At 36.7% G+C, this 27,443-nt stretch overlaps 1 protein-coding gene across 5 annotated transcripts in view; it reads right to left on the reverse strand.

Annotated features, from left to right (window-relative positions):
* Positions 1-27,443, reverse strand: part of KATNIP (katanin interacting protein) — a 246,741-nt gene that overhangs the window by 37,029 nt on the left and 182,269 nt on the right. For all 5 annotated transcript variants that reach the window (XM_074197385.1, XM_074197384.1, XM_074197382.1 and 2 more), the window contains 6 exons: positions 24,848-25,730; positions 19,376-20,107; positions 18,436-18,641; positions 15,147-15,225; positions 5,114-5,291; positions 2,859-3,024 (listed from right to left, as the gene is read on the reverse strand). In XM_074197385.1, the coding sequence (XP_074053486.1) occupies positions 2,859-3,024; positions 5,114-5,291; positions 15,147-15,225; positions 18,436-18,641; positions 19,376-20,107; positions 24,848-25,730 (2,244 nt within the window). The remainder of the gene's footprint in view (positions 1-2,858; positions 3,025-5,113; positions 5,292-15,146; positions 15,226-18,435; positions 18,642-19,375; positions 20,108-24,847; positions 25,731-27,443) is intronic.

The raw sequence follows: 27,443 nt of genomic DNA on the forward strand, positions 1-27,443 counted from the left end.
TGATCAAAAGATATGAAAAATTTTCAGATGAGGTTATCTATGAAATCTATTTAAATCATTACAAAAAGACCTAACTCACTTTTAATATGAGAAATACAGGTGGGAACAATTCTGGGGCACTAACTTATACCTACTTGATTGGCCAATAGGATAAGAAGAAAATGACAAATATTAGAAGGAATGCAGGGAAACTCAGACATTGGTACACTGTTGGAGGAGTTGGGAAATGATTCAGCAATTCTGTAGAGCAATTTGGAACTATGCCCAAAGGACTATAAAAACCATGTCTATTCAGTAGCCTTTGGTGCCACTACTAGGTCTGTATTCCACAAGAGATGAAATATGAGAAATAAAGAAGGTATAAGGATATTTCTAGCAGCTCTTTTCTGGTGTGGGAATCTGGAGATTGAAAGAATGCCCAGCAGTTGGGGAATGGCTGAATTATGGCATGTGATTGACATGAAATACTGTTTTGTTATGGGAAATGATGAACAAGATACGCTCAGTAAAAAACTTATATGAACAGATGCAATGGGAAATGTACCATAGATAAAATAATAGCAATAACTGCAGGATGATCAGCTATGAATAAGCTATCATTTCTCAGTAATGCTATGACTCAAAAAGAACTCTGAAGGACTTATGATAAAGAATAGTATCCATCCCAAAGACAAAGCTGGTGGTGTCTGAATACAGATTGAAGCATACTATTTTTTTTCACTTTATTTTTCTTGAGGATTCTCTTTTTGGGGGGGAGGGGCTTATGTTTACTTTTACATATGTGGTAATGTTTTTCATGACTACACATTTTTAACCCATATCAAGTAACTTGCTCTCTCATAGGGTGGGAAGAGAATTTGGAACTCAAGGTTTTGGAAGTGAATACTGAAACTTATTTTTGCATGTAATGGGGGGGGAAAATAAAATAAAGTCTTTTTTAAAAAAATAAAGAGCATGGGGCAGCTAAGTGGCATAGTGGATAGAGTACCAGCCTTGTAGTCAGGAGGACTTGAGTTCAAATCCATTTCAGACACTTAACAATTACCTAGCTGTGTGACCTTCAGCAAGTCACTTAACCCCATTGCCTTGCAAAAACGAACTAACTAAATAAATAAAGAACATAGTGTGCAAGTCTATGTAGGTGATAACTGATAACATCTGGACTTCTCTATTGGGTTCTCTAAAAAAAAGACATCAATAACTAAAAGTTGAATAAAGAAGCATGACCAGGATAGTGAAGGACTATAAAATCTAGACACAAAAGTTAATTGAAGAAATTGAGGTGTTTGGCCTAAAGAAGAAAAAACTTATGGAAATATGTCAATTGTTTTCAGTGCAGCACAGAGGAATTTAGACTTCCTAATTAAAATTATCTAAAAGTGAAGTAGGATGCTTTAGATTTTTTCTCAATGAAAGGTTTCAGACAAAAGTTGAGTGACTTTTTGTCCCAGATGGTTTGTAGTAAGTTCTTGGTCAGGTTTGGGTTGGACTAGATAACTTCTGATGTGCTTTCCAATATAGAGATATTTTGTTTCTGAGGAGGGGGTAGGGATGCCATCATAGTATATTGTTCTGTTGTTTGTGTCTTGGGTGATTTTTCCTGGAGTAGGAGTTAGAGCTGTCTTGAAACACAGGGGAAAAAGTTAAGTGAACAAAAATATACTGAAAAGGATTATATACAAGGGTGATTATGCGATTAGATTCCAATAGCATCCAATAATGTGCAAGGAGTGTCATCATGTATATGTGTCATCATGATCATCTTCAATTACAAAGAACAAATATCCAATCGGTCTAGGAGAAAAATGGCTATAGAGTGGGCACAGCTGTCATCTATAAGCAATATGTGCACCTTTGCCCTCTCTTCATTGCCTAGCTGGCCCAATTCATTGATGAAATTATGTGAGTGAGGTTTATATAGCAAGGGCTACCAGTGTTTTCACTTTGGATAATCTCCTAGTTCATTCTTTTTTGTTCCGAGATTCTACTAGAAAGTCAGGGAATAGCTTATGAGAATTTAGAATACTCATGCAGAAGGGTTCTTTAAGACCACATTTTAATTGCAAGAAGCCCTGAACTTAGAGGGAATGTACAGAGACAAAGAATCTCCAGGATTTCTAACAGTCTTTTTACAGGCTCACATTCAGCACTCTTTTACTACTTTTTCTTTTTGTCTTTTTTCCCTTTTTTGTAAGGCAATGGGGTAAAGTGACTAGGTAATTAGCAAGTGTCTGAGCCCGGATTTGAACTCAGGTCCTCCTGACTCCAAGGCCAGTACTCTATCCACTGTGTCACCTAGCTGCCCCCACTCTTTTACTTCTTACAGAATATTTGAATACTCAGAATATTTATCTTTAAGTGGGGGGAAGGGAATATCTTATAACTTAAGTTCTTCCTAAAATAAATTGCTTTTAGCACCAACACAATAGGTCAAAAGTTCCCTGGGAAACTGAACTTCCAATATTGTTAGCTGTATGTGATTCTGCTCTAACAGTTCATAATGTTCTCTGTTGCATCACATTCTTCCAGTATCAAATGGCAGAAGGCAAAAGCTATCAGAGATCAGTAGAAGCACAATACTATCAAACAGAGGTAACTACCTTGTGCTGTGAATCCTGGGGGAAATCGGGCACTACAATTCTCTGAATCTCTTTGGCAAGAGCTCTTTAATCCATATTTGCTGCTTACAAAGAAAAAAAACCCAGCAAGTTATTCTCCCTGCCATAAAATTAGGCATTTGAAAGTTCTAGACGATTTATGCTACTCTTCTAAAGCTGCTCTGGTCATTTATCAAAGCGCTATTTCCACGACAGGCGATTGAACATTTCTGCTGGCTAGACCACTTTTCTTTGGCTTACCCCTCGATAGGTGTCCTCAGGAGATTTATTATAGTTCCAAAAGCGCAGCCCCACAATGTTTTCAGCTTTATCAAAATAGATTGTGATCAGGTGATCTTCCCCAGGAGAAAAGGGGATCAGCCACATGTGCTCATCTTCCACTGTGATGTTAGTCCCATCTATTAATCTGCAAATACATAAAATACAAATTCCATCAGCTCCTCCCTAATTGTGTGTGTGTGTGTGTGTGTGTGTGTGTGTGTGTGTGTCCAATTCTGCAATGAGAAAGAAATGGAGACGCTCTAGCATCAAAAGTATTCCATGAAAGAGAAATCAGAAATACATCACCAATGTAATTCATCTTCCAACCATGGGCCATAAGTTAGCTGATGCTTTGAATTTGGGATCATTACAAAAGTACAATTGACATGAATCTCTTCTTTCCTATAATGCAAGGGGCCTGGAAAGGGGAGAAGGCTCATGCTTCTTCTGGAAGGTCTTAGAGTAGCAATTTAAATAATGGCAACTTTTTGGCTTAATGATGAGGACAATATCATAATGGCCCTGCACAGCCACCCTGACATTCACTGTCATTTTTAAGCAGTTGTCTATTTCCTTCCATTATCAAGAATCCTGGTGGTGACTCCAGGTGAGTCAAGTCAGGAAAAAATAGGCAAAAAATCTTGTGATTGGTTATCATTAAGTACCATTATCATAGTTTTATAGACATAAACTATAGAGTTAGAAGATTCCTTAGAGATCATCATTTGATAGATGAGAAACCTGAAACCAGGAGAGGGGAAATAATTGCTCAAGGTCATATAGCATAGAGACAACAGAATCAGAATTCAAATCCAGTACTCTTCCTACTACATTAGATTTTGCTCATTTAACAGAATATACATTTGTAGTTACTCTTTTGCTTCTTTAGAAATGAATTTGAGAGGCGGCTAGGTGGTGCAGTGGATAGAGCACTGGCCCTGGAGTCAGGAGTACCTGAGTTCAAATTTGGCCTCAGACACTTAATAATTACCTAGCTGTGTGGCCTTGGGCAAGCCACTTAACCCCATTGCCTTGCAAAAAACTAAAAGAAATGAATTTGAACATGAAGATAGTCTATTTGTGATAGGCTTTTTATAAACTTCTCCACTTATAGATACATGGAAACCTCATACTCAAAGGGAGGTGAAATGGAACTTCTTTAAAAAGCAAAAAAGCTGGCAAAGAATTGGAAATCAAGTAAACATCCTTCAATTGGGGAATGGCTTAGCAAACTGTGGTATATGTATGTCATGGAACACTATTGTTCTATTAGAAACCAGGAGGGACAGGATTTCAGGGAAGCCTGGAGGGATTTGCATGAACTGATGCTGAATGAGATGAGCAGAACCAGAAAAACACTGTATACCCTAACAGCAACATGGGAGTGATGTTCAACCTTGAAGGACTTGCTCATTCCATCAGTGCAACAATTGGGAGCAATTTTGGGCTGTCTGCAAAGGAGAGTGCCATCTGTATCCAGATAAGGAGCTGTGGAGTTTGAACAAAGTGCAAGGACTATTCCCTTTAATTTAGGAAAAAACAGATATCTTATTGTCTGATCTTGTTACCTCTTAGACTTCTCTTCTTTAAGGATATGATTTCTCTCTCATAACACCCAATTTGGATCAATGTACAACATGGAAACAAAGTAAAGACTGACAGAGTGCTTTCTGTGGGGGGTGGGGTGGGGGAGGGAAGCAAGATTGGGGGGAAATTGTAACACTCAGATAATATCTTTAATAAAAATAAATTTTTAAAAAAAAGCAAAAAAGCAGTTTCCTTAAAAATTAAGCCACAGATTGGGTTGATTCTAGAATCCTGATAAAATGACAACAAATGGTCAAGGATAACATCTTAAAGCTAGCTAGGCCTTTCAGCAGCACATATCCTATTGCTGCCATATTGGGATCTGGTATGACTTTAGCCTGGAAAGTAGAATGAATCTTCCAAGATAAATTTTATCTCTTTTAGGTTCAATTTTTTTTTCTTGGAAGGCATCAATAGATTTACTTTGCTTAGGAAATCTTACCATTTAAACAATGGAAATTATGCCACTAACTGCCCTCTACTGTAGGTCAAAATAAAAATCAAGGAAGAGTCAAAGTCTTCATTATATGGGTGAATTAGATAGTTCTGAATTCAGATTCATTAACTTATTCACTCATCACATATATAGCAAACACATATACAGCAAACACTGCTAAGTCAGAAACTGCATTCTATGAGATACTTACTTATCTAAGGTCCTGGAATCATCAGTGTATTCGGGAAGGTCATTTAAATCACTGGGTGAGGCAGACATCTTATCCAACATGATTGGCAAAGACTGACCATCTTTTCCTACCACTTCAAGTCCTGTCAGACCTAGGTAATGCATGTCTCCCCAAGAGGCTGTGAAATTAAGCTGAAGACCTTAAACACAAATAAAAATTGCCAGTTAGTAACCTAAGGCACCAATAGAAATGTCCTTTAAATGAAAATAGGCAGATTAATGATTTTACAAACCCTACTAATTTTTGGACATAAACTCAAGGGAATGCTTCTTAAATACCTGACTAGACATGGAATTCCACTAGCTGGTATATATACATAGTTAACTCAGCATGTCCATTCTCTGGAAGGTTAACATCTGAGCTATGACAGCATAGATACTAATTTACTCAGAGTCAGTGAACAAGGAGAGACCTAGCTTTTCTTCTCTCAGGCTCCCATGGGGCCATTTAGAACACTTTAGGAAAGTCATTAACTTTCCCAGCATGATCTCGTTGAATTCATCTCAAACCAAGAGACTAACCCTGATATCTGTCTGGATTGCTGGTTAGAATACTTGATCCTGGTCTACCTAATTGTTCCACTTTGGAATATGTATCATTGCCTTACTTGTAAAATAAGGATAATGAGCCTATCCTACTTTCACCACAAGGCAGCTGTGAGGCTCATGCATGAATACAGACATATATAACTATAAAATGTAGTATATACATGTGAGTATATCATACTCAAGTACACTGTACATTTGAATAATTAGAAAATGATCTTTTCACAGACATAGAATTCTAGAGATGGAAATTCAATTAAAATTGTGTATTCAGAGTTTATCATGTGATAGACCTTGCGTTATCTGTTGGGGGTATAAAGTAAAAAATAAAATAGACCCTGCCCTCAAGGAGCTGATATTCTATCATGCAATTTCAATAGGCACACAAATAAGTAATGACAAGGCAGTGTGAATAATATAAGGTAGGATAAAAGAGAAATTAATCAAAGTATTAGAGGAATACTTGATGTACTAACAACAGGTCTGGGAAGTTTCACAGAGGACACAGGATTCAGGGCTCTTATCTAATTCAATCTCCCTGGCCATTGTATAGATAAGGAAACCAGACTCAGATAATGGAAAAGACTTCCCAAGGTTACAAAGCTGGGAAAAATTTCCTTACAATTTTGTAATTTAAGTCTATGCTCCACTCTCCTGTACAATTACTGTTTTTCTTAGGCTCTCATAGCCTTCATGGTACCAAAGAATCATAAATACAGTTGTTTCACAAGCTCATTCGAAGAGAATAATTTTTCCCTATTTTATTACAGGAGGTTCCATGAAAGGAATTTCTGACCTCCCTATGCTCATAATCATGATCTCCCCCCACCATGACAAAGTGCTCCTTAGTTTTACATCTAATTTTGTGTCAAGCTATTGAATGTTAATATTCTCCTTTTATTTTACTGTCTAAGTTCCATATTGATTTTACCCTAGTGCATCAATTAGTATTTATTCGAACTGAGATTTATTTCATTATTTCTTGTCTTTATTTCAAATCTCTTAGGTCCTTTTCTACACTTCATCATCACTGGTATTTTCAAAATTTCCAATATAGTATCATTTGCATAATAGTAAGTCTTAGGTGTCCTTTTCCAAAATATTAATAGGTCAGATCATTTTTAAAATCTCTAACACCAACCCCCATGTCACCTTATTAAACTACTCTCTCCAATGGAGCAGGATAATAAAGATGATTCAAGACTCAGAAAGTAGAATATGTTAGGAAAGTCCAAGAGCCTGAAATTGACCTGAAGAAGATAAAGTTAGAAGGAAGCATCTTCAGATCCACATGAGAGGCATTAGGTAGAAAATCATAATGAGCTATTTTCCATTTCTACTGAGAAAAGTATCAGAGATATTGGCCTTAGATTAGAGGGGGAAGAGAAAGGGAGGGAGTAAGATCATAATCTTGTACAAAATTCAGCAGAAATGTTGAGGTTTGTACCTAAGAGAAAAAGACATGGCCAGAAGGGTAAATCACACTCTGGAAAAGAAGAAACAAGAGAAGGGAAAATACACATTGTGTCTACAGCAATTGCCAGAAGGTAGAGGTCATGTCTTAATCATCTCAGACTGTCCTGGGAATAGCTCACAGGAGGTACTCTTTGTCTGTTTTATGAATGAATGAATCTATTCATTTCAGTTAACAACTGATCAGTGCCTCCACACTATCCAATGGACATTATACCAGGGACTTGAGATATTATGATGAAAAAACAAGATCCTGTCCTCAAGAAGGTTTCAGTTTAATTGGGAGAAAGGGGATGATATGTAGACACAAGTAACTATAAAACAAATTAGAAAATGGCTAACTGTAAAGGAAAGTTCAGAGAAAGGACTCTGAGGAAATCTGGAGAAGTGATTTCCAGATGAATATGGGGATTGGTGTTGGAGTAAAAACGAAAGAGCATTTCTAATGTGGAGTAGAGAATTGACTTTAAAGATAAGGTAAATTTCTTTTTTTTTTAGGTTTTTGCAAGGCAAATAGGGTTAAGTGGCTTACCAAGGCCACACATCTAGGTAATTATTAAGTGTCTGAGACTGGATTTGAACCTAGGTACTCCTGACTCCAAGGCTGGTGCTTTAAACACTACGCCACCTAGCCGCCCAAGATAAGGTAAAATTTAGTGGAACCTTGAAGAACCTTTAACAGTCAGTCAGAAATCAGGAGTGGATGGGAAGTGGACAAACTGAAAACATGTAAAACAAGCAAATGTTATTTTATAATAGGATATTAGCACTGAAATGTGTTTATTATTATAAAATACATGTATATGTTCTATGTGTCCATAACTTGTTTCCATTCATTTGAAAAAAATACAACCCATGGAATTGCCTATTCAAGGGATTTTTAAGAATATGGTAGAAAACTATCTGGAATACTCTTTAAGTCAATTTCTAATCAATGCTATCAAGTATCATATGCTTACCAAAATGAATTAATTTTCTGAAATGAAATTTCACTTTAATGTAACAAATCACAGAATCACACTCCACTAAAGATCACATATGTAGCAAGTCCTTCACTTCTCTTTTTCCATTTTTTTGTAATTATGGCAAATTACTATGCTGCTAGTAGAGCATGACTGCTCCTTTACAGCCTTCCACTTCTCCTTTTTCCAAACAGTTCTATTATCCAGTAGGTATTTTCACACTATAAACAGAGCCTCATTCAATAAATGCAGATCATTAAAAAATAAAATCTTTAAAGTTACTGTCATTCAACAAATATTACTTATGGTCCACTCTGTATAAGACACTGTGCTAAACTGTGAAGAAAGTTGTACAAGATATAGCCTCTGTCCTCAAGAAGCTTACAATCTGGTAAGGGAGATGGAATACACAAGAAAATATCTACAACAGGAAGGCATATGCATACACTAAATATCATAAGATCTATGGACTATTGGAGTACAACAGAATTTACAGAATCAAGAGTCATATCAATCCAGCTAACAAACTTTAAAGAATTAGATAAAGTAACAACAAAATTTATATGGAGTAAGAAAAGTTAAAACATCTCAAGGTAAATAAGAAAAAGGGGGGGGGAGCTGGGGGAGAAGGAATGATAGCACTACCAGATCTTAAACAATATCATAAAGCAGTAACCAAAAAATAAATTTTGTTCTGGTTACAAAAAAAAGAATAGAAAAATTGGAAAACACATCAGGGAAACAGAAACAACTGAACACAATAGTACAGTGATATGTAAAGTTGAGAATAGCAACTGCTGGGGTATAGAAAACCTCTGGTAGAAATTAGGTCAAGATCTTTTCTACACTCACTGCTACTTTCTCTCTTTTTTCTTACTTCTCAGCCTTTTTGGTATGGATTCTGACCTCATTACTTTACTGAAACTGTTCTGCCCAAATTTATCAATATTAATACCAAACCTGATGGTCTTTTATTCAGTCCTCTTCCTTTTTGACACTTCAAACAACACCTTCCTCCAGTATCCTCTCTTCTCTGTGTTTATAGACACTGCTCTTACCTGATCCTTTATCTACTGGCCATGTCTCAATCTCAACCACTGTCTCATCATCCAGATCATGCCCCTTGAATGTGTTCTCCAAGGTTTTGCTCTAAGACCTCTTCTCTTTTTCTGCTACATTGTCTTAGTAACTTTATTTGCTTCCATGGGTTTAGCCATCACCTCTATGCTGATGACTCCTAGTTATACATCCATACCTCTCTCTCTCTCTCTCTCTCTCTCTCTCTCTCTCTCCGAGAGAGAGATCTATAGATATGTAATTTTATAATAGCACCATACATGATGCAATTGTTTTTATAATTACATTCAACCCCAGCCTCTTTGTTGAGGTTCAGGCCTATTAGACACTCAAACAGGATGTCCTGGAGATATTTTAAAATCGACTTAACTAAACCAATTAACTTTTCTCCTAAGCCTTCTCCCAAACTTTTCTATTTTGTCTTCCTTTCAGTCTCCCAAGTTCATAACCTTAGCATTATCCTTGACTCCTAATTCTCCTTTATCCCAAGCTTCTAATCATTTGGAAATTTTGCCATTTCTCTTACATTCAACTCTCTTAATGCACATAGTATTACCTTAGCTCAGGCCCTCATCACCTCTTATCTAGATTTACAGCATTCTCCTATGAGGTCTCCCTGGCTCAAATTTCTCACCACTTCAATCCATCCTACATACTGATGCCAAAATGATTTTTTTCCCCCATGCACAGATCTGACAATTGGAGCTCCTTACTCAATCAACTGCAGTGGCTCCCTACTGGACCTATGTCACATGGAAATTCCTTACTGTAGCTTTTTAAAGCCTTTCACAACATGGCCCCAATCCTTCTTTGAACTGCATATTATTCTGATTCACACACTCAACTGGCCTTTTCTTTGTTGCTCCTATGATATTCCATCTCACATTTCTGTTCCTTAATCATTGGTCATTCGTTACCTGTAATCTGCCCTCTCTACCCCTTTGTACCCCAGTCTTTTCTCTTCCTTTTGCAGTTCATAGTCTACATTCTGCACAAAGTCTTTTTTTGATCCTTTCCCAACTGCAACTGCCCTAGGTCCCAATGTACCCTATAAATAACCAAATTGTCCCATTATCCAGATATTCATTTTATATTTATGCTGGGTATGTATATATATATATGTATATATTTATGGGTATATATGTATATATATATATATATATATATTTATGCTGGGTATATATATATATTTATGCTGGTATAGATATGTATTTATGCTGGTATATATATATATATACACACATATATATATATATATTTATGCTGGGTATACACACACACACATACATGTTCTTGCTATTTCCCCCATTAAAATCTCCTGACTAACCTTCACTTGACCTGGCTGTCCCTTAAAGATGCTACCCGCCTGGCCCACATTTTCATCACTATTGATCTCCCCTTTTCAGAAAAGACACAACACAAGCACCACCTTCTACAGGAAACCTTTCCTAAATCTTACAATGTATAGCCCCTTTTATAGGGTGAAGCAAAAGTCTTAATTCAGTTTTATGGAATTAAAGCTAAAAGCTGCACTAAGACTTTGGGATATGCTCTATTTAACTGTTTTGCAGACAAGTGATGGATGAGTGGTATAGAAAACACATGGTCAATATGTTGACTTGTTTTGTGGTACTATGCTTTTGTGATAAGGAAAAGCTTCTTCTGGGGATGGGGATGTGATGGAGGGAGAGGTAAGTTAAAAGGAAGATATAGAGAAGAAATAAAAGAAAAGATGATCAGTAAAAAATACAAAAAACAAAAAAAGTTCAGAAAGGGATAAAATTGTGTGGCTACCTTGCTAGACTTACAAGTTTTAAAGACAAATGATATGTTGTAGAAATTCCTAATTTCAAATACAATCCTCTAATCTTTTTCCACCTTGTTTCTATATAAGAATGCTTGTGTTTATTGGAAATTAAGTTCATAACAAAATAAGGATTTCAGAGGAGGAAAAGGATCATTTATGACTCTCTGCTGAGGTTCAGTGCCACACCACCAATTGCCTATTAGACACTTAAACAGGATGTCCTGGAGACATTTTAAAATCAACTTAACTAAACCAGGGAAGCATTGAGGATATAGCATTTGAATTGAGTCTTGAGCAGTATGATTTGAGGTTTCCCAAACAAAGAAAATGACAACAAATAATTGAAAAAGTGACTTGAAAACAAACTGTTCAGTTTAGGTGAAATGGGGGTTCATGTGAAGAGTAATGAATGATGAGATGGAAAAGAAAGATTGAGGCCAAATTTGTAAAGGGCTTTGAATGAGAAATTTGGAAAATTATAATCTATCAAAAACCCAATGGATGACCTTCATTAGGAAGGTGGAGCCAAGATGGTGGCGTGGAGGCAGGAATTCCCTAAATAACTCCAAAAGTGATCAAATTAGGACTCTAGCAAAAATGTAGAGGGTAGGAACCCACAGAAAGCCTGAGTGATACAATTTCCCAGTCCAACACAACTTAGAAGTTCCACAGGAAAGGTCTGTTTCACCAGGATCAGGGTTGGAAAAAGCTGCAGCCACAGCGCAGTGCAGCCCAAGGATCACCAGGAAAAGTTTGAAGGGGTGGCTAGAGAACTCCACTGCATTAGAGTGAGTGTGGAGTAAGTACCAGCCTCAGAGCAGCTTTGCGGTGAGAACCTGCAGCATGAATTGGGGAAAACAGGCTGCACCTCCAGAATGCAGCCCACAGATGGCAAAAGGGTAGGGGGAGACTGCAGAGATCTCTCTCTGCTCTCCCTGGGGCAAGACGGCTGTTTGCCCACACTCAGATCCAAGTTGTGGATTGGGATTCCATACTACCATAGCTGAGCAGGAACTTTTCTCACAGCTCCAAGGCAGAGGGGAGCACCTGGGGTCATCCACATATCAAAGTACAAGCAAGAGAGCAGTCAGAGCCTCTCATAAGACCTTGGAAGAATTAAGGTCCTCAAACCCCCCAAAGCCTTGGAAGTACAGTAAATGAGTCATAGGCTCAGAAAATAAGCAAACAAAAGAAAAAGAAGAATCCGACCATAGAAAATTACTTTGAACCCATGTAAGATTCAGAAGATGACATACTCGAAGCTTCTGTATCCAAAACCTCCAAGAGAAATAAAAATGGGCTCAGGCTATAGATGGATTCAAAAAAGACTTTGAAAAGCAACTAAGGGAGGTAGAGGAAAAATGAGAGTGATGCAGATAAATTATGAAAACCAAATCAGCAGCTTGGTGAAACAAATAAAAAACCTTTAGAAAATTATATGCTAAAAACCAGTTTAGGCCAAATGGAAAAAGCAACACAAAAGGTAAATGAGAGGGGGTGGCTAGGTGGCGCAGTGGATGGAGCACTGGCCCTGGAGTCTGGAGTATCTGAGTTCAAATCCAGCCTCAGACACTTAATAATTACCTAGCTGTGTGGCCTTGGGCAAACCACTTAACTCCACTGCCTTGCAAAAACCTAAAAAAAAAAGATAAATAAAAAATAAAAGGTAATGAGAAGAATGCCTTAAAAAGCATCATTGGCCAGCTGGAAAAGGAAATAAAAAAGCTTTCTGAAGAAAATAACACATTCAAATGCAGAATGGAACTAAAGAAAGATGATGTCTTTGCGAGAAATCAGGAAGAAATAAAACTAAAACAAACTAGAAAACAAACAAAATAAAAAATTTGAAGAAAGTGTGAAATATCTCATTGGAAAAACAACTGACCTTGAAAACAGATCCAAAAGAGATAATTTAAAAATTACTGGGCTACCTGAAAGTCATGAAGCAAAAAGAGCCTTGGCTTCATTTATCAAGAAACAATACAGCAAAATTGCCCTGAGATCCTCGAAGCAGAGGGTAAAATAGAAATTGAAGGAATTCACTGATCATCTCCTGAAAGAGATCCCAAAAGAAAAACTTCCAGAATATTATAGCCAAATTCCAATTCCAAATTCCAAAATTCCAAGTCAAAGAGAAAATACTAAAAGCTGCCAGGAACAAACAATTCAACTACCATGGCTCTATAGTCAGGATTACACAGGATCCAGGCAGCATCTACATTAAGGGCATAGTGCTTAGAATATAATATTCTGGAAGGCAAAAGATCTTGGTTTACAACTGAGAATCAACTACCCAGAAAAACTGAACATCCTCTTTCAGGGGAAAAGTTGGACTTTCAATGAAACTGGGGACTTCCAAACTTTCCTATTGAAACAACCAGAACTGAAGAGAAAGTTTGATCTTCAAGTACAGAATTGAGGTGCACCATAGAGGGAGTGGAAGAGAAGGACTAATTATGAGGAACTTAATGATGGTGAACTGTTTGTATTACTGCATGGAAAGAAGATACTGATAACTCATAAGAACTTTCTCATTTATAAGAGCTGTTAGAAGGAGCATATATAGACAAAGTACAGGAAGGAGCTGAATATAATGGTATAATATAGTAAAAAGATGGAATCAATGGATGATAAAGGAAAGTACTGGGAGGAAAAGAAAGGGGAAGAAGAAGGGGCTAAGATATTTCACATAAGAGTCAAGAAAAGTTTTTTCAATGGAGTGGAACAGGGAAAGGTGAGGGGGAATGAGTGAGCCTTCATCTTCATCAGAAATGGTTCAGAGAGGAAATAACATACACAATAGGCTAAGGAAATGTATCTTACTCTAGAGAAAAATAAGAAGAAAGGAACGGGATAAGGGGCAATGGGGGGCGGGAAGGGGGAATAGGTGATAGAAGAGAGGGAAGATCAAGGAAGAGGGTACTCAGATTCAACACACTTTTGGGCAGGAACAGGATGAAAGGAGAGAGAGAGAGAGTAGAATAAATGATAATGGGAAGGAAAAGAGTGAAGGGAAATGAGAAATACAGCTAGTAATAGCAACTGTGGGAAAAATGATGAACCAATTTCTTTGGTGGACTTATGATAAAGAAGGTAACTCATCCCAGAGACAGAACCATTGGAATCTGAACACAGACTTAAGTACATTTTTTCCCCTCTCACTATTCTTGAGGTTTCTAATCTTCTTGGTGGGGGGGGTTATGTTTACTCTCATAACAAGATTATTGTAATCATATAAAATAAATAAAACAAAAAACCCCAATGAATAATTTTGAAAAACTGATTATCTGGCCTCTTTACTACCTTTCAGGCTAAATCCAAGATGAGAATACTTATACAGAATAAATTATAGAAGAAAAAAACCTTTTTAAAGTGACAATTGTAAACATATTTCAAAAAGCCAGAATTACTCCTACTTAAATTCTTCAGGACAATGCCCAATCAGATAAAATAGCAGAACAATCCTCAAATGGAAATAGGGGAAACAAAGAGACTAACTGTCTAGAAGACAGATGAGTAAAGGGCATGAGAATTCCCAAGCCAGGAATTTAGGAATAGCTGAAATCCCTGGCCATGTATGATCATTCCTCAACAATAGAGATAGAACTTGAAAAGGTATATTAATTCACCAGCTAATAAAGTCTAACCAAATATAAATTTTGCTCCCAGGACTGTTTAAATCACAAATCCAAATGGCTGAAATCATTTCACTTGTCAGTTCCTTGGTTAACTGGTAAGGCAATCCCTTCTCATTAATCAACACATGTCTCAAAGAAGACCACGACAGTAGTGAGGTGATGCCATGACAAGCACATGAAGTGGATCTGAGTGAGGGGGGGAGCTGTGCTAAGTCACCAGCCTCACTTTCTCCTCCAGAGCCATCTGGGTCCAGCGGCCAGATCTGAATCAGGATGACTATAGATGCTTTAGATGTGAGGTAATCAGAGTAAAGTGACTTGCCCAAGATCTCACAGCTAGTAAGAGTCATTTGTTTGAGTCAGATTTGAACTCCCATCCTCTTGACTCAAGGCCAGTACTCTATTCACTGCACCACCTAGTTTCCCAGGACATTATTCTTCTAGATACAAAAAGAAACTAGACTTTGGATCACTAAGAAAATGAGTACTCACACATCCCACTGTAAACTCCTGGTTCAGGGGTTGTCAACTCAACCAGAGAAGGGCTGGAGGTCAACTCTTGCTCTTGAGTCTAACAAATATAGGAAAAAGAAACAGCAACAAGTCAGTTCTTGATGACTTGAACCAGAATCATCCAGTATGTATATTGTCCACTCTTTTGCTTATCTTTTCCCTTATTTCTTTTCCCCTATGTAATATTGTTAGCTCCTTGAGGACAGGTACCATATCTTGCACAGTTTTGCTCATCATAATGCTCAGGACAGAGTGAACACTAAGTAAATACTTGGTGAATGACAGGTACTTTAATGATTTTCTATTTAAATTCTGTTTTGGCCAGTATGGTATAATGAGTGATAAGAGCCTTGGGTTGAGAGAAGTCTCTAATCTATTAAAAACCCAATGGATGACCATTGGGAGGCAGAGCCAAGATGGTGGCATGAAGGCAGGAATTCCTTTTATGTTAGAAATTTGTACAAGCTCTCCTTTGGAGCTAAAAATTTCAATTCCATTAAGGCTAATGTACTATCTATCTCCCCAGGCTGGTTTGATGTCAGATCAAACTGGTTCAAGTCTCACTTCCATTCCATGTACAAGACAAGTAAATTACTTAACTTTTCTGAGTCTCAGTTTCCTCAACTATAAAACTGAGATAATACTTCCACTATCTGTGAGCTAAATGGGAGCTATTATCACCACCTCTACCACCACCACCACCATCACCTTATCTGACTCTGAGTTAGTACTACAAAGTCAAGGAAAGGAAGGAAACTCTAAATCCATATGTGTATAAACACATTAGTATATATTTGTTATATAGATATGCACATACATGTTATATTCACATATATATATATATATATATATATATATATATATATATATGTATAGTAGCAACTTTTATAATGAAGAAGGTTGACACTAATGTCTATAGATTGGCTTTGGGATCAGCTGTAGATTTCAGTGATCTCTGCCCTGCCGGTTCTCCACTACTCTGAAATAACTTAAAGTGGCAATTGAATCTTTCCTCTAAGAAGTTTAAATAATGCATGTGTACTACAATCTTCTTGGCACAATTTTTCTGCAGTGCATGTAAGAGAAATCATTCAAGACATGTAATACAACTTTCTCATTTTGAAGATAAAAAACACAGTCCAAGGAATTAAGTAATTTGACAGAATGTTCAAGATTATAAAGATTGATCAATGTATCTGTGCTAATGATTGTTAGGATCTTAAAATTTAAAGTGAGAAAGCCCCTACAGAACATCTTGTCTACTTCCATGATTTTACAGATGAAGAAAACTGAGGCACAGAGAGATGAAATAGAATTTAAACACAGGTTCTTTCTACCATGCCATATCACCTCTATCCTGGCATGGCCCTAATCCAATTTTCTAGCCTATCTTGGGTTCTCTCCCCTATAGTACAATGTTTCTTCATTTACCCCAAAGACTGTTAATAAAGATCTATTTTGGTCTTGCTCTATAGACATGTTAAGGATGAGGATTAAAGGGAGAGGGTGAGACTACCCAGAGAGGGCACCTGCCAGGATACCCAATTACCCTCATTCCCTGCCTCTGGAGGTTCTTCCTCATCCTTATGTAGTTTTCAATGGCTTTAGTGACAACTGGGATGAAGGGCTTCTATGGAGGCTCTCCAAGTACCTGCGATTGGCTCTATGCTATTTTGGATAAATTGGATAAAAGCACATATGGCTTGTTCATCAAATATGCAGAAGACCTAAAGTTAAGAGGGATAGCTGGGAATGCTGGAGACAGGATAGGGGCAGCTAAGTGGTACAGTGGATAGAGCACCGGCCCTGAAGTCAGGAGGACTTGAGTTCAAATCTGGCCTCAGATACTTAATAACTGCTTAGCTATGTGACCCTGGGCAATTCACTTAACCCCATTGCCTTAAATAAATGAAAAAATTAAAAAAAAAGAAAATGATCAGGATACACAAAGATCTTAACAGGTTAGAACATTGGACTGAATTTAGTATGTAAAATATAATGGAGAAAAAAGCATTAGCTTCAAAAAAATCTAACTCACGAGTACAAGATAGGGAAGGCAAGATTAGGCAGCAATTTGAAAAAGACTGGAGGATTTAGTAGATTGTAAATTCAATAGCCAACAGTAACCAAGAGCTATGATGGCATTAAGAGAGGCAAGGAGGTCAGCAAAAGGATGTGGACACATGCCATGTATAAAGATAAGAGTGGCAAATTTTATTTAGTTCTCTGTGCCACATTTTAGGAACGAGACTGATAATAATATGAAGAGTATCTGGAAGGACAACAGTGATGATGGGGGTCCTGAACTCAGATTGTTGGAGAATTAAGTTGAAAACAGTGGAGTTGTTTATCTTGGAGAATGAGTACTTGGAATGGTGTTTGAGGAGTGGGAAAAGGCTGTTGAGTGGAAAAGAGATTTTCTTGGTCCTAGACAGCAGAATAAGGAGCAATGGATGGAAAGTACAAAGAGGTGACTCTAGGCTTGATAAAAGGGAAAAGTTCTAAACAATTAAAACTATCCAAAAGTGTAATGGGTAGTATTGAGAAGCAATGAGTTCTTTCTTATTGGAGGTTTTTATGCCAAGGTTTATGACCACCTACATTGTAAAGTGGATTCTTCTTCAGGAATGGGTTGGACTTCATGGCTCTTGAGATGTACTCTAAAGCTGAGTTTCAGTGATTCTATGAAGTCTGATTTTGGTAACATTCACTAAATTCCTTTGATGCTTTCAATTTGATAGGTTTGTAAACTCTAGGACTTTTTATTATAGTACTTAGAGTTCAAAAGGCCCATGTTCAAATTCAGTCTCCTAACAGCTCTGGTATCAAGGGCAAATCACTCACCCTCTCTAAGCCTCAGCTTCCTTATCTGTAAAATGAGGATAATAATGCCTAAAGCATTTACCTGACACGGTTGTATAGGGTTCAAAGGAGATAACTGCAAACTGCAATTTGCAATCTGCAAACTAGTGTTCAATATAAGTGTGCATTATGATAGTGGTGATAATGTTAGCAATTTTGTAAGCACAAAGCAGTTCCTATCAAGTTGGAAAGACTTCAAGTACAATCCTGATGAAAGACTGTGTCTGTTGCTGAAAGCAGGAGTACATGAATCAGGAAAGGCTCGCTATCAGACAGTGGTGTTGGCAAATTGGTTCATGATCTTCCCTACAATATCAAGATAATGTCAATTGTTACCTATTGGTCCTCTGCTATGATAACACATAGAAATCATGTCTTTCGATATTTGCTACCAATTGTCTCCTACCTGATCATCTATGCGTACACCAGCTTGGGTGAATGGCCTTTCATCACCCTCCCCATCTGCTGTCTGTGGTCTCTTGAATTCTTCCTCATATCTTAGATTGCACAAAGTTTCAACATCAACATCAAATGTCTCATCAGCACAGAATATGGCCTCGAGAATGTCATCATCAGTTGTGAATAATATAGTATCTCCAAAGTGCTCTGGGGCTAAAAGAGTAATAAGAAGTTAAAGAATTGGAAATATATGGTCAACTCACCCACTACCCAAATTCTATAAAATTTCTAAAATGTTATAAAATTGAGCAGAAACCCAAAAGCACTAAATATGTTCCATAGTTCTTCTTAATTCTTGAAAGATTCATTATTCTTCATACTTTAAGCAAACATTATTGAACTTTGATAAGAATACCACAGACCAAATAAAATAGGGGGAAGAACCATACTTCACTGAAATGTGCCATTAAATGTAACATGTGATACCTATGTTTGAATGGATGAGAATTGTTTCACAGCACTTAAATACTTTCAAAATATGTAAGAATAAATATTAATTACTGTAATCAGCAAGGAGAATAGAATTAGGTGTTGTTGATACTAGCTCTGCTATCAATTTCAAAAAATGGACCCAGTCATTAAAATCCCTAAGTTTTGTTATCTTTGAAATGAAGAGGTTGAAATAGATGATGTCTAGAGTCTCTTTTTGGTTTTAACACTCTATGTTTTATACTGTAAGTTTTCTCCTTGCTTCAACATTTTATCTTCTATATTCTATATCCTAAGTTTCCTGCTAAGCAGCTTTAACATGGGACATCTGGTAACTAATGGACCTATGAAAGTGGAATAGACAACTTTCTCCTAGGATATAAAGGGCCTTTCTTGCCTAAACTCCCAGGAAGACAGGGGTAGAAGTTTCATTTGATGTTCTTCCAAATATACTATACCTCCAGTCAGTGTTCCTGAAGCCTTGGCAATTTCTCCTTTAAATATGCACTGTTCATCTAATAACATAATAATGTCTTTTACTCCACGAAAAGAATGTATCCGTGATTTATTATAATTCCAAACTCTAATCATGGCAACTTGGCAAGGATGTACAAAGTCAATATAAATAAAGTGAGATTTGCCAGGAGTAAATGGAGCCAGCCAAAGATGCATATCATCTTGGGTTCTATGCACGCCATCAGTTAGGTTGGTTACTACACGAGGATCTTTGCCATAGACTGGTAAAATGTTAATATCAGGGGGTTTGGCTTTTATGTTGGAAATTTGTACAGGCTGTCCTTTGGAGCTAAAAATTTCAATTCCATTAAGGCCAACGTAGTGTCTATCTCCCCAGGTTGATCTGATGTCAATAACTAAGTGTTGTCCATAAGGCAACACTGGAATTTTAAAATCACTCTCATCATCTGCATCCATGGAATAATTTTCCTGCCCTTTTAGTAACTCCTGTTTTTCTTTTATTGTCACTGATTGTTGTTCCCCATGTCTACTAATCTTCTGCTGCTGCAGGAATTCATCAAAGATATCACCCTGAAATTCCATATTGGATATGCGACCCCGATGAGAACGATTGAATGCCGTGAGGGAATTCCAGGATTCTTGGAGAGTATGTTCTTGTTCACTGTGCCACCTAGATCGAGTCATCTTTGTAGAAATGATGGGAAAGGTAATTTCTAGAAAAGAGAAATAGTTAAGATTTTAAGATATCCTAGTGAAATGTGGAAACGTATTAATAAAATGGAGAGTTGTAGGTACCAAATGTGCCACTTGTGAGCCAATAAGATTATAGAAAAGACGAGGGCAGTCCTAAAGAAATCTTTGTCTCAGGAGGTTGCTGAAGCTATGCCAGTTCAAGTTATAGATAAACAAATTCTGGCTCAGTACACATATACATATATATTTATGTACACACACATACTCACTCACTCTCTCTCTCTCTCTCTCTCTCTCTCTCTCTCTCTCTCTCTCTCTCTCTCTCTCTCTCCCTCACACCATCCAGTAAGAAATAACTTTCAATTCTGGAGCTGAGCAAATGGTTATTCAAAAGGTGAAAATTCAAAAAGATTCAATGAAGCTTTCAAGATTCAAAATTAGTAGGAAAATTTCCATCAACTTCCTTCCCTAGATTTTTACATATGTACACATTTCATTCTTGAAAAAAAAACTTCATATATTATTTTCCTCCTTCTTTCTATATAAATGGAATTCCTCCTCAACCAATAATTTACAGCTGCTGCCCAACTTTAATTCTTCAACACCTACTCTTTCATAAACTCTAATGTGATAGTATTCACCCTCACCACTTCACTAAAAAACAATGCGAATGAATTTTTCTTGGTCCTCATCTGTTTTGAACTTTGAGTTCAAAACTGGTCTCAGACACTTAATAATTACCTAGCTGTGTGGCCTTGGGCAAGCCACTTAACTCCATTTGCCTTGCAAAACAAAACAAAACAAAAAAAAAAACTTTTGACATTGTTAATTATCCCTTCCTTAGCTTTTCAAGTGCCATAATCTTATGATTCTGTTCCTTTTTAAATCTCTTTTAAAGATATCATTTCCCTTATCAATCCTTAAATTAGAAGATTTTGGAGCCTGTGTACTTGGCCATCTCTTCTTTTCTCTCTATGTTCTTATTCACTCCCACAATTTAAATGCTCACCTCTTTGTGAATGACCCCTAAATCTACATATTCAGGATCATAACCTTGGGAGTCATTTTGAATCTTCCCTCTACCTCAGCAGATAAGAGACTCCAATTAATTGTCAGTAAGTCCTGTTGATTCTATCTTTGTAATATGTTTTTTCTTTTTTTTAATTCTCATGATAAGCATACTATCTCAGGTTCCCTTTTTCTTTTTGCCTAGATTATTATAATAATCTCTACATTGGTCTGTCTCTATTTTATCTCCTCATCAATCTATTCTTCACAGGTATCTTACACAATCTTAGGTATCTTAATACACCACTCTGAAAAAAATACAAATCTTTTGATTCTGGCTTTCAAGTCTAATCTAAAGGTACAGTCTTATAATAATTTCTTTCACATAATCTACATTCCAGCCAAACTTAATTCATCTATGTCCTTATCCTCTCTCTTCAATGGCATTTTCCTTCCATCATTCTCCGAAATAGACTTCCTTCTCTGCTGAAGTCTTCTTCTTTCAAGACCCAATTGAGGTGGCACTTCTTCCATGAAGCCTCTGTTCCATATTACTCCAGGTAAACATGATCTCTACCTTCTTAATGATTTCATAAAATTTTGTGTTTCAACCCTTCCATATTTATTTTAGATTTCCTACCATTTAGTTATTGCATATATCTTTCTTCTGTTGTATAGGAATTTCAATGAAAGCAAAGTGTATATTATTTTTTATCTAGGTATCTTCAATGCTTTGCTTAGTGAATAGGAACTTAGTGAATATATGTTGATCTTTAGTGGGATTACAGCTGCTAAGAATGAAAAATTCATTATCATATTTAATGATAATTCTGTGCCATCTCTATTTTTTCCTCCACACACATGCTTTCTGAAGGTTTCCCTTTCTTATATCTGATCCATTCTTACCCGCCACTTAATCTTATGACTTCAAGGTCCATGACAAATTCATAATTGATTTCTTTGCCTCTACCCTACATACTATCATCAGATTAATAATTTTTAAAACTCTTTTTGATAACATCATTCCCTTGTTAAAAATAGTTTTTCCCACTCCCATTGAAAAAAAGTCCAAACTTGTTAGTGTGACATTTAAGGCTCTTCACAATATGGACCTTAGCTTCATTGCTCATATTACTTCCAGAGAGAACCTTCCATTTTAACAAGGTAGTTTGCTCAGTGTTCCCCCAAACAAGCTTTATGATTTCTTACCCCTGTGATTTTGCTTATACTATTCCTTCTACTGAAAATGCCCTTTCCTTCCATTTTTACTCATTAATATTATATCCATTTCAATTTGGTCTAGTCTCCTAACACTCAGAGGAACTAATCCTGAAGTGATCGCTCCTGTTTTTAACTTATTTCACTTGTGGCACCCATATGATACTTATCACTCATTATTTGGTACTACAGTTATCCACAAACATGTCCTAACTCCCCCAAGAGGTTCATTAGCAATTAGAAAGCAAAGCCTGGGTCTTCTCCATCTTTGTATTCCTCCACAGTAGCTATTACTACTTATCAATAAACATGGTCAACAAACATTGTTTGTTTACACCAGATGTTTACACCAGAAAACACCATTTCTCCATCCTTTGTTGTTGGAGAAAGAGCCTTTTCATCTTTGTTACCTGGCAGGTTCAACTTCTTATATGGATTTTTGTGATTTATGTTCATTATTCTCAGTTACTTTAATTTGATTTCTACTTGTTAAAATGAATGGCACACATAGAGAATAAGGACATCCAATACTGAACACATTATACATCAATCAGGTGGCCTGTGTATTTGGGGGCAGGAAGCTTTAGGTTCCTTTTGTTAGCTTTCTGACCTACTAATAGAATCAATAATGACCTCTAAGAACCAGAAGGAACTTTATAGACTGTTTCAATCAAGTGACCAATATACTTTTATTAAACACTAAAAGGCACTCTACTATAGGATTCTAAATATATAAAATGAAAAAAGTCCTAAGGATATTTCATTGTAATGAGAAAGAAAATAAGTACATGTTTACACATATTTGTATGTATATAAAGAATTAGGAGAAAAGATAGACAAACCCATTTTTGTGGTTGTTGCTATTGAATTGTGTCCAAATCTATGATCCAATTTGGAATTTTTCTTGGCAGACATATTGCAGTGCTTTGCCATTTCCTTCTCCAAGTCATTTCACAGTAGAGGAAACTGAGGCAAACAAGGTTAAGGACTTGCACACCGTCACACAGCCAGTAAGGGTCAGCAGCCAGATTTGAACTCAGGATGATGAGTCTTCCTGACTCCAGGCCTAGTGTACTATCCATTATGCCACCTAGCTATCCTAACACATAAATACTAAATAGTGAAATGCAAGGTAGTTTAGAAGGGAAAGCACTATCAGATGGAAGGGAGATTTGGGGAGCACAAATCAGAAAAGTCTTCAGGCATGAATTGATGTTTAAGTTATGTGTTGGGAAAATAGAGGGACTCTACAAGGCAGAAGCGACGCAGAAGACATTGCAGGCCTTGCTGTTAAGATTAATACAGTCATTCATTTCACAAAGAAATTAAGTCCTGGATAATGTCAGGAACTTGGCCCAAGGACACAAAGGTAATAAGTATCAAGGCAAGAGTCAATCCCAGGTCCTTTGACTCCAAATCCAGGCCTCTTTACGCCATATCTGCAAAACAAGTGACTTATAAAAATGTCCTCTTTAATTATCAAGTTTCCTGATTCTATGACTTGACATTATAATATCATTATAATTTAACTATTTTAAGAAAAATCTCTGTGTAATAAAAAGATGACCACACTGCAGCAGATAGTAGTCTAATTCTACCTAATTAAGGAGGCAGTGAAATGAGCATTGGCTCGAGAGGCAGAGAAGATGGGTTCAAATTCCACCAAGAAGCATTCTATTGTTATGATCTTGGGTAGGTCATGAAACATGTTAAGGTCTCAGGTTTGCCCACTATAAAAGGAGGGAGATGAACTAGATGACCTATGGATTCCTTTCTAGCACTTAGAACAGTAATTCAATGGTCTATAATTTTTTTTTAGGTTTTTGCCAGGCAAATGGGGTTAAGTGGCTTCCCCAAGGCCATACAGCTAGGTAATTATTAAGTGTCTGAGACCGGATTTGAACCCAGGTACTCCTGACTCCAGGGCTGGTGCTTTATCCACTGCACCACCTAGTCACCTCATGGTCTATAATTTTTTAAACAATGATGTGACCCTAGTTCAACAAAAAAAAGAGCAAATTCCATCCGTAAGTATTTAGTCTGTACACTATGACACTACTAAGGGATCTGGCTTGTATGTAATGAGTGATTTATAATTTCGAAATACCTTCCCTTTTTGTTATCATAACCTTTTCACAAGTGTAAAATCCCAAAGGTTCTTAATATGTCATTGAGCCATTGAACAGAAATGACTGGACATAAATTAAAATGAAACAACACACCTTGTACTTCATCAAATCAGAATAATTGAAGTACCCCCAGTGAAACCCCAATGAATTCTTGTTTATGTTTATCAGGAAAGCTAATAACTGTCTGGCTCCTTGGGAGGTGGGAATCTGACAGTACTTCTGAATGTGCTTCAGATATAGGCATCAATTAAGTCAGTTCTCACTGGATTTAATATCTGTTCTCTCTCAAAAGATCTGGATTTTGTGTGTGTGTGTGTGTGTGTGTGTGTGTGTGCGCGCGCGTGTGTGTGCATGTTTATGCATGAGATAATAGTGCTTAAGTCCAAAATAATTCTTTGTTCTTACCTTTATTGATCAGACCTTCATCTCCATGACTACTGTTGAAAGTATCCTTTCTGGAACTCCTCCTCCCACTGATAGGACGTTCTGGGCCATGGCGATCCTTATAAGAAAGCAGGTCAAAAATGTCTAAGTCATCAATGTCCCCTTTCTCAGTTCTTGCCTGTGACCTGTCACTTGCAATGGCACTGCAGCTACTAGATCGTCCTTGTTCCCACTGTAGGCATTTACCATTTTCTTCATTTTCTTCAAGAAATTCTTCAGTGATGCCATCTGACTGTATTTTGACTTTCAAATCAAGAGGCTCCTCTGGACTCAGCCAAGGAGGTTTTTGTTTTCTGCCTTCTGACGTCTTATTTTTCATTTTGGAAAAAGATTGTAACCAAGGTGGAGTTTTACTAAGAGGCTGAGAGATTTTTCTGTCTGTGAGTTTTTCTAATTGCTCAGTTATGGTAAGATCATCATCACAAGGGTATTTCACAAGAGAAGATTCTAGAGGTTCACTTGGTACATCAACCATGGAGACAGGAGCAGATAACACTTTTAAGTCCTCCTCTAACTTGGATAAACTGTCCTTTGTGCAATTAGTAGAGTTCATCTTTATATCAAAGGTATTTCCATGCAAGGAGGCCTTGAAATGTGATGAGGTTCCATCTGGTTGTGAATAATTGCAATCAAATTCCTTGTCACCATCTGTGCCAGTAGCCCTGCATGTGTCTTTGCTTTCCTCCATATTAAGATTAGCAGACTTCTCCTGTCCATCATTTTTAAAGTCAACTATGGTGATATAATCAGCAACCAGTTCTTCACTGCCTTTTTTTAGCTCTCCATCAAATACAAGGTTTTCGTTGACATAAAGCTTCACCTTTTTTGCACCTATGTCAAGATCCTGAAAATATAAAAAGAAATGAAAGTTTATAGAATCAAATTTTTGTATCCCAGTGTTCTAGAAAAAGAGGTAATATTGATAATTGAGATCATTAGAAATGATGGGTTTTATGACATTTTATGAAAAAAGTTAATTACTGACAAATTTCATTTTTACATAAATTCATTATTTTATAAATCAAAGAATTAAAATACAAGAAATATCTGTGGCCTTATTCTGTGTGATGTGAGAAAGACCAAAGAACTAGGAATCAAGAAACTTGAATTCCAATCTCAGCTCTGCCAAAGAGTGGGCTGACATTAGGCAAGTTATATATCTTCTCTGAACCTCAGTTTACTCATTTCTAGCACATTGTGCCCCAGGTCTAAGATTTTATTAAAGCCTTTGGACAGTAAAATATAACTAGATTGATCTTAAGCTTGTCTCAAAGCTATACATTCAATTTGCAGAACAACATCTGAATTTCTGGTCTGCTATTGTTATGATTTCTGTCGCAATTTAGAGTGAGAGCTATTAAGCATGTATTATTCTAGTTTCAATCAGCCAACTGCTATATAGTTGCCTGCTATTTTTTGAATGACTATTAGTTTGTCAGAAAAGTCAATGATCAAAGTGCTCTTTGAAGTCTTATTAAGGACACATCCTTTCTCTTCAGCTCAGACAGTGAACAAATATGTGCCTTGAATCAATCAGAAATGATAATATGGACAAATGTCAATATCTAGTACTACAAGCTTTTTAAACAGTTATCTCAACAGAAAGACTTAGTAAAATGGAAATGCTGCCATTTCAAAATAATGGCTATCTAAAGATTAATAGGGTTTACATTTCCAAAATGGCACCCTCATTTTGCTCTACTTCTTTTCAACTAATGAGAAACAAATATGTTACTATTGTAATACATTATTAATGTGAAAATATTAATGTTATTTCAAAACCAAATAATTTAGAAAGCCAAAAGGACAGCAATTTTTACTCCTGCACTAGGAGCTGAATAATATATCTTATTATATGAGGATACAAATTGGAAATATGGAAGGCTAGTTCTCATATATTCATTTGTATGTGCTTAGGTTAAACACTTGATGGTAAGAGACTGTCAAAGTACAGTGAGTTTCAATTTAACAGACCATTTTTCTTTCAACTCAACAAACATTTGTAAAGTACTTGCTTTGTTCCTACATGGTAGTAATTAGTATTTCTATACTTTGAGATTTACAAAGCACTATGCTCACAATTATGCTGTGAGACAAGTAGTATTATAAATATTGTCACTCCCATTTTACAGATGAGCAAGTAAGTGAAGGGTCTTGTCTAGGTTCATAGAATCAAGCAAGTGCCAAAACAATGAGCCAACCTAAGTTCAGAATTCTTTGTTACAGGTTAGAAAAGTTTTCCTTCAGTTGATTAACCTTAATTTATCCTGTAGATAACTTGTTTGTACATAGATATTTGCATGTTGTCTCCTCCGGTAAACTGTGCCCTTCTTGGGGATAGGGACTGTCTTTTGCATTTCTTTGTATCCCCAGTACTAAGCAGAGCCTGGTTCATAATAACTGTTTGTTGACTTGATGAGATGCAGGAGAGATTTTTATGATTTGGTATATTATCTATGAAAGATAACATAAATTTCTTCTCATTTGTGTATCCTCATTTATATCTTCCTCATTAGACAATCTCACTTTGAACCCCAGTTCCACTACTTAATAGTTG

The sequence above is a fragment of the Macrotis lagotis genome, chromosome 8 (genome assembly GCF_037893015.1).
Source record: "Macrotis lagotis isolate mMagLag1 chromosome 8, bilby.v1.9.chrom.fasta, whole genome shotgun sequence".
Classification (NCBI taxonomy): Eukaryota; Metazoa; Chordata; class Mammalia; order Peramelemorphia; family Peramelidae; genus Macrotis; species Macrotis lagotis.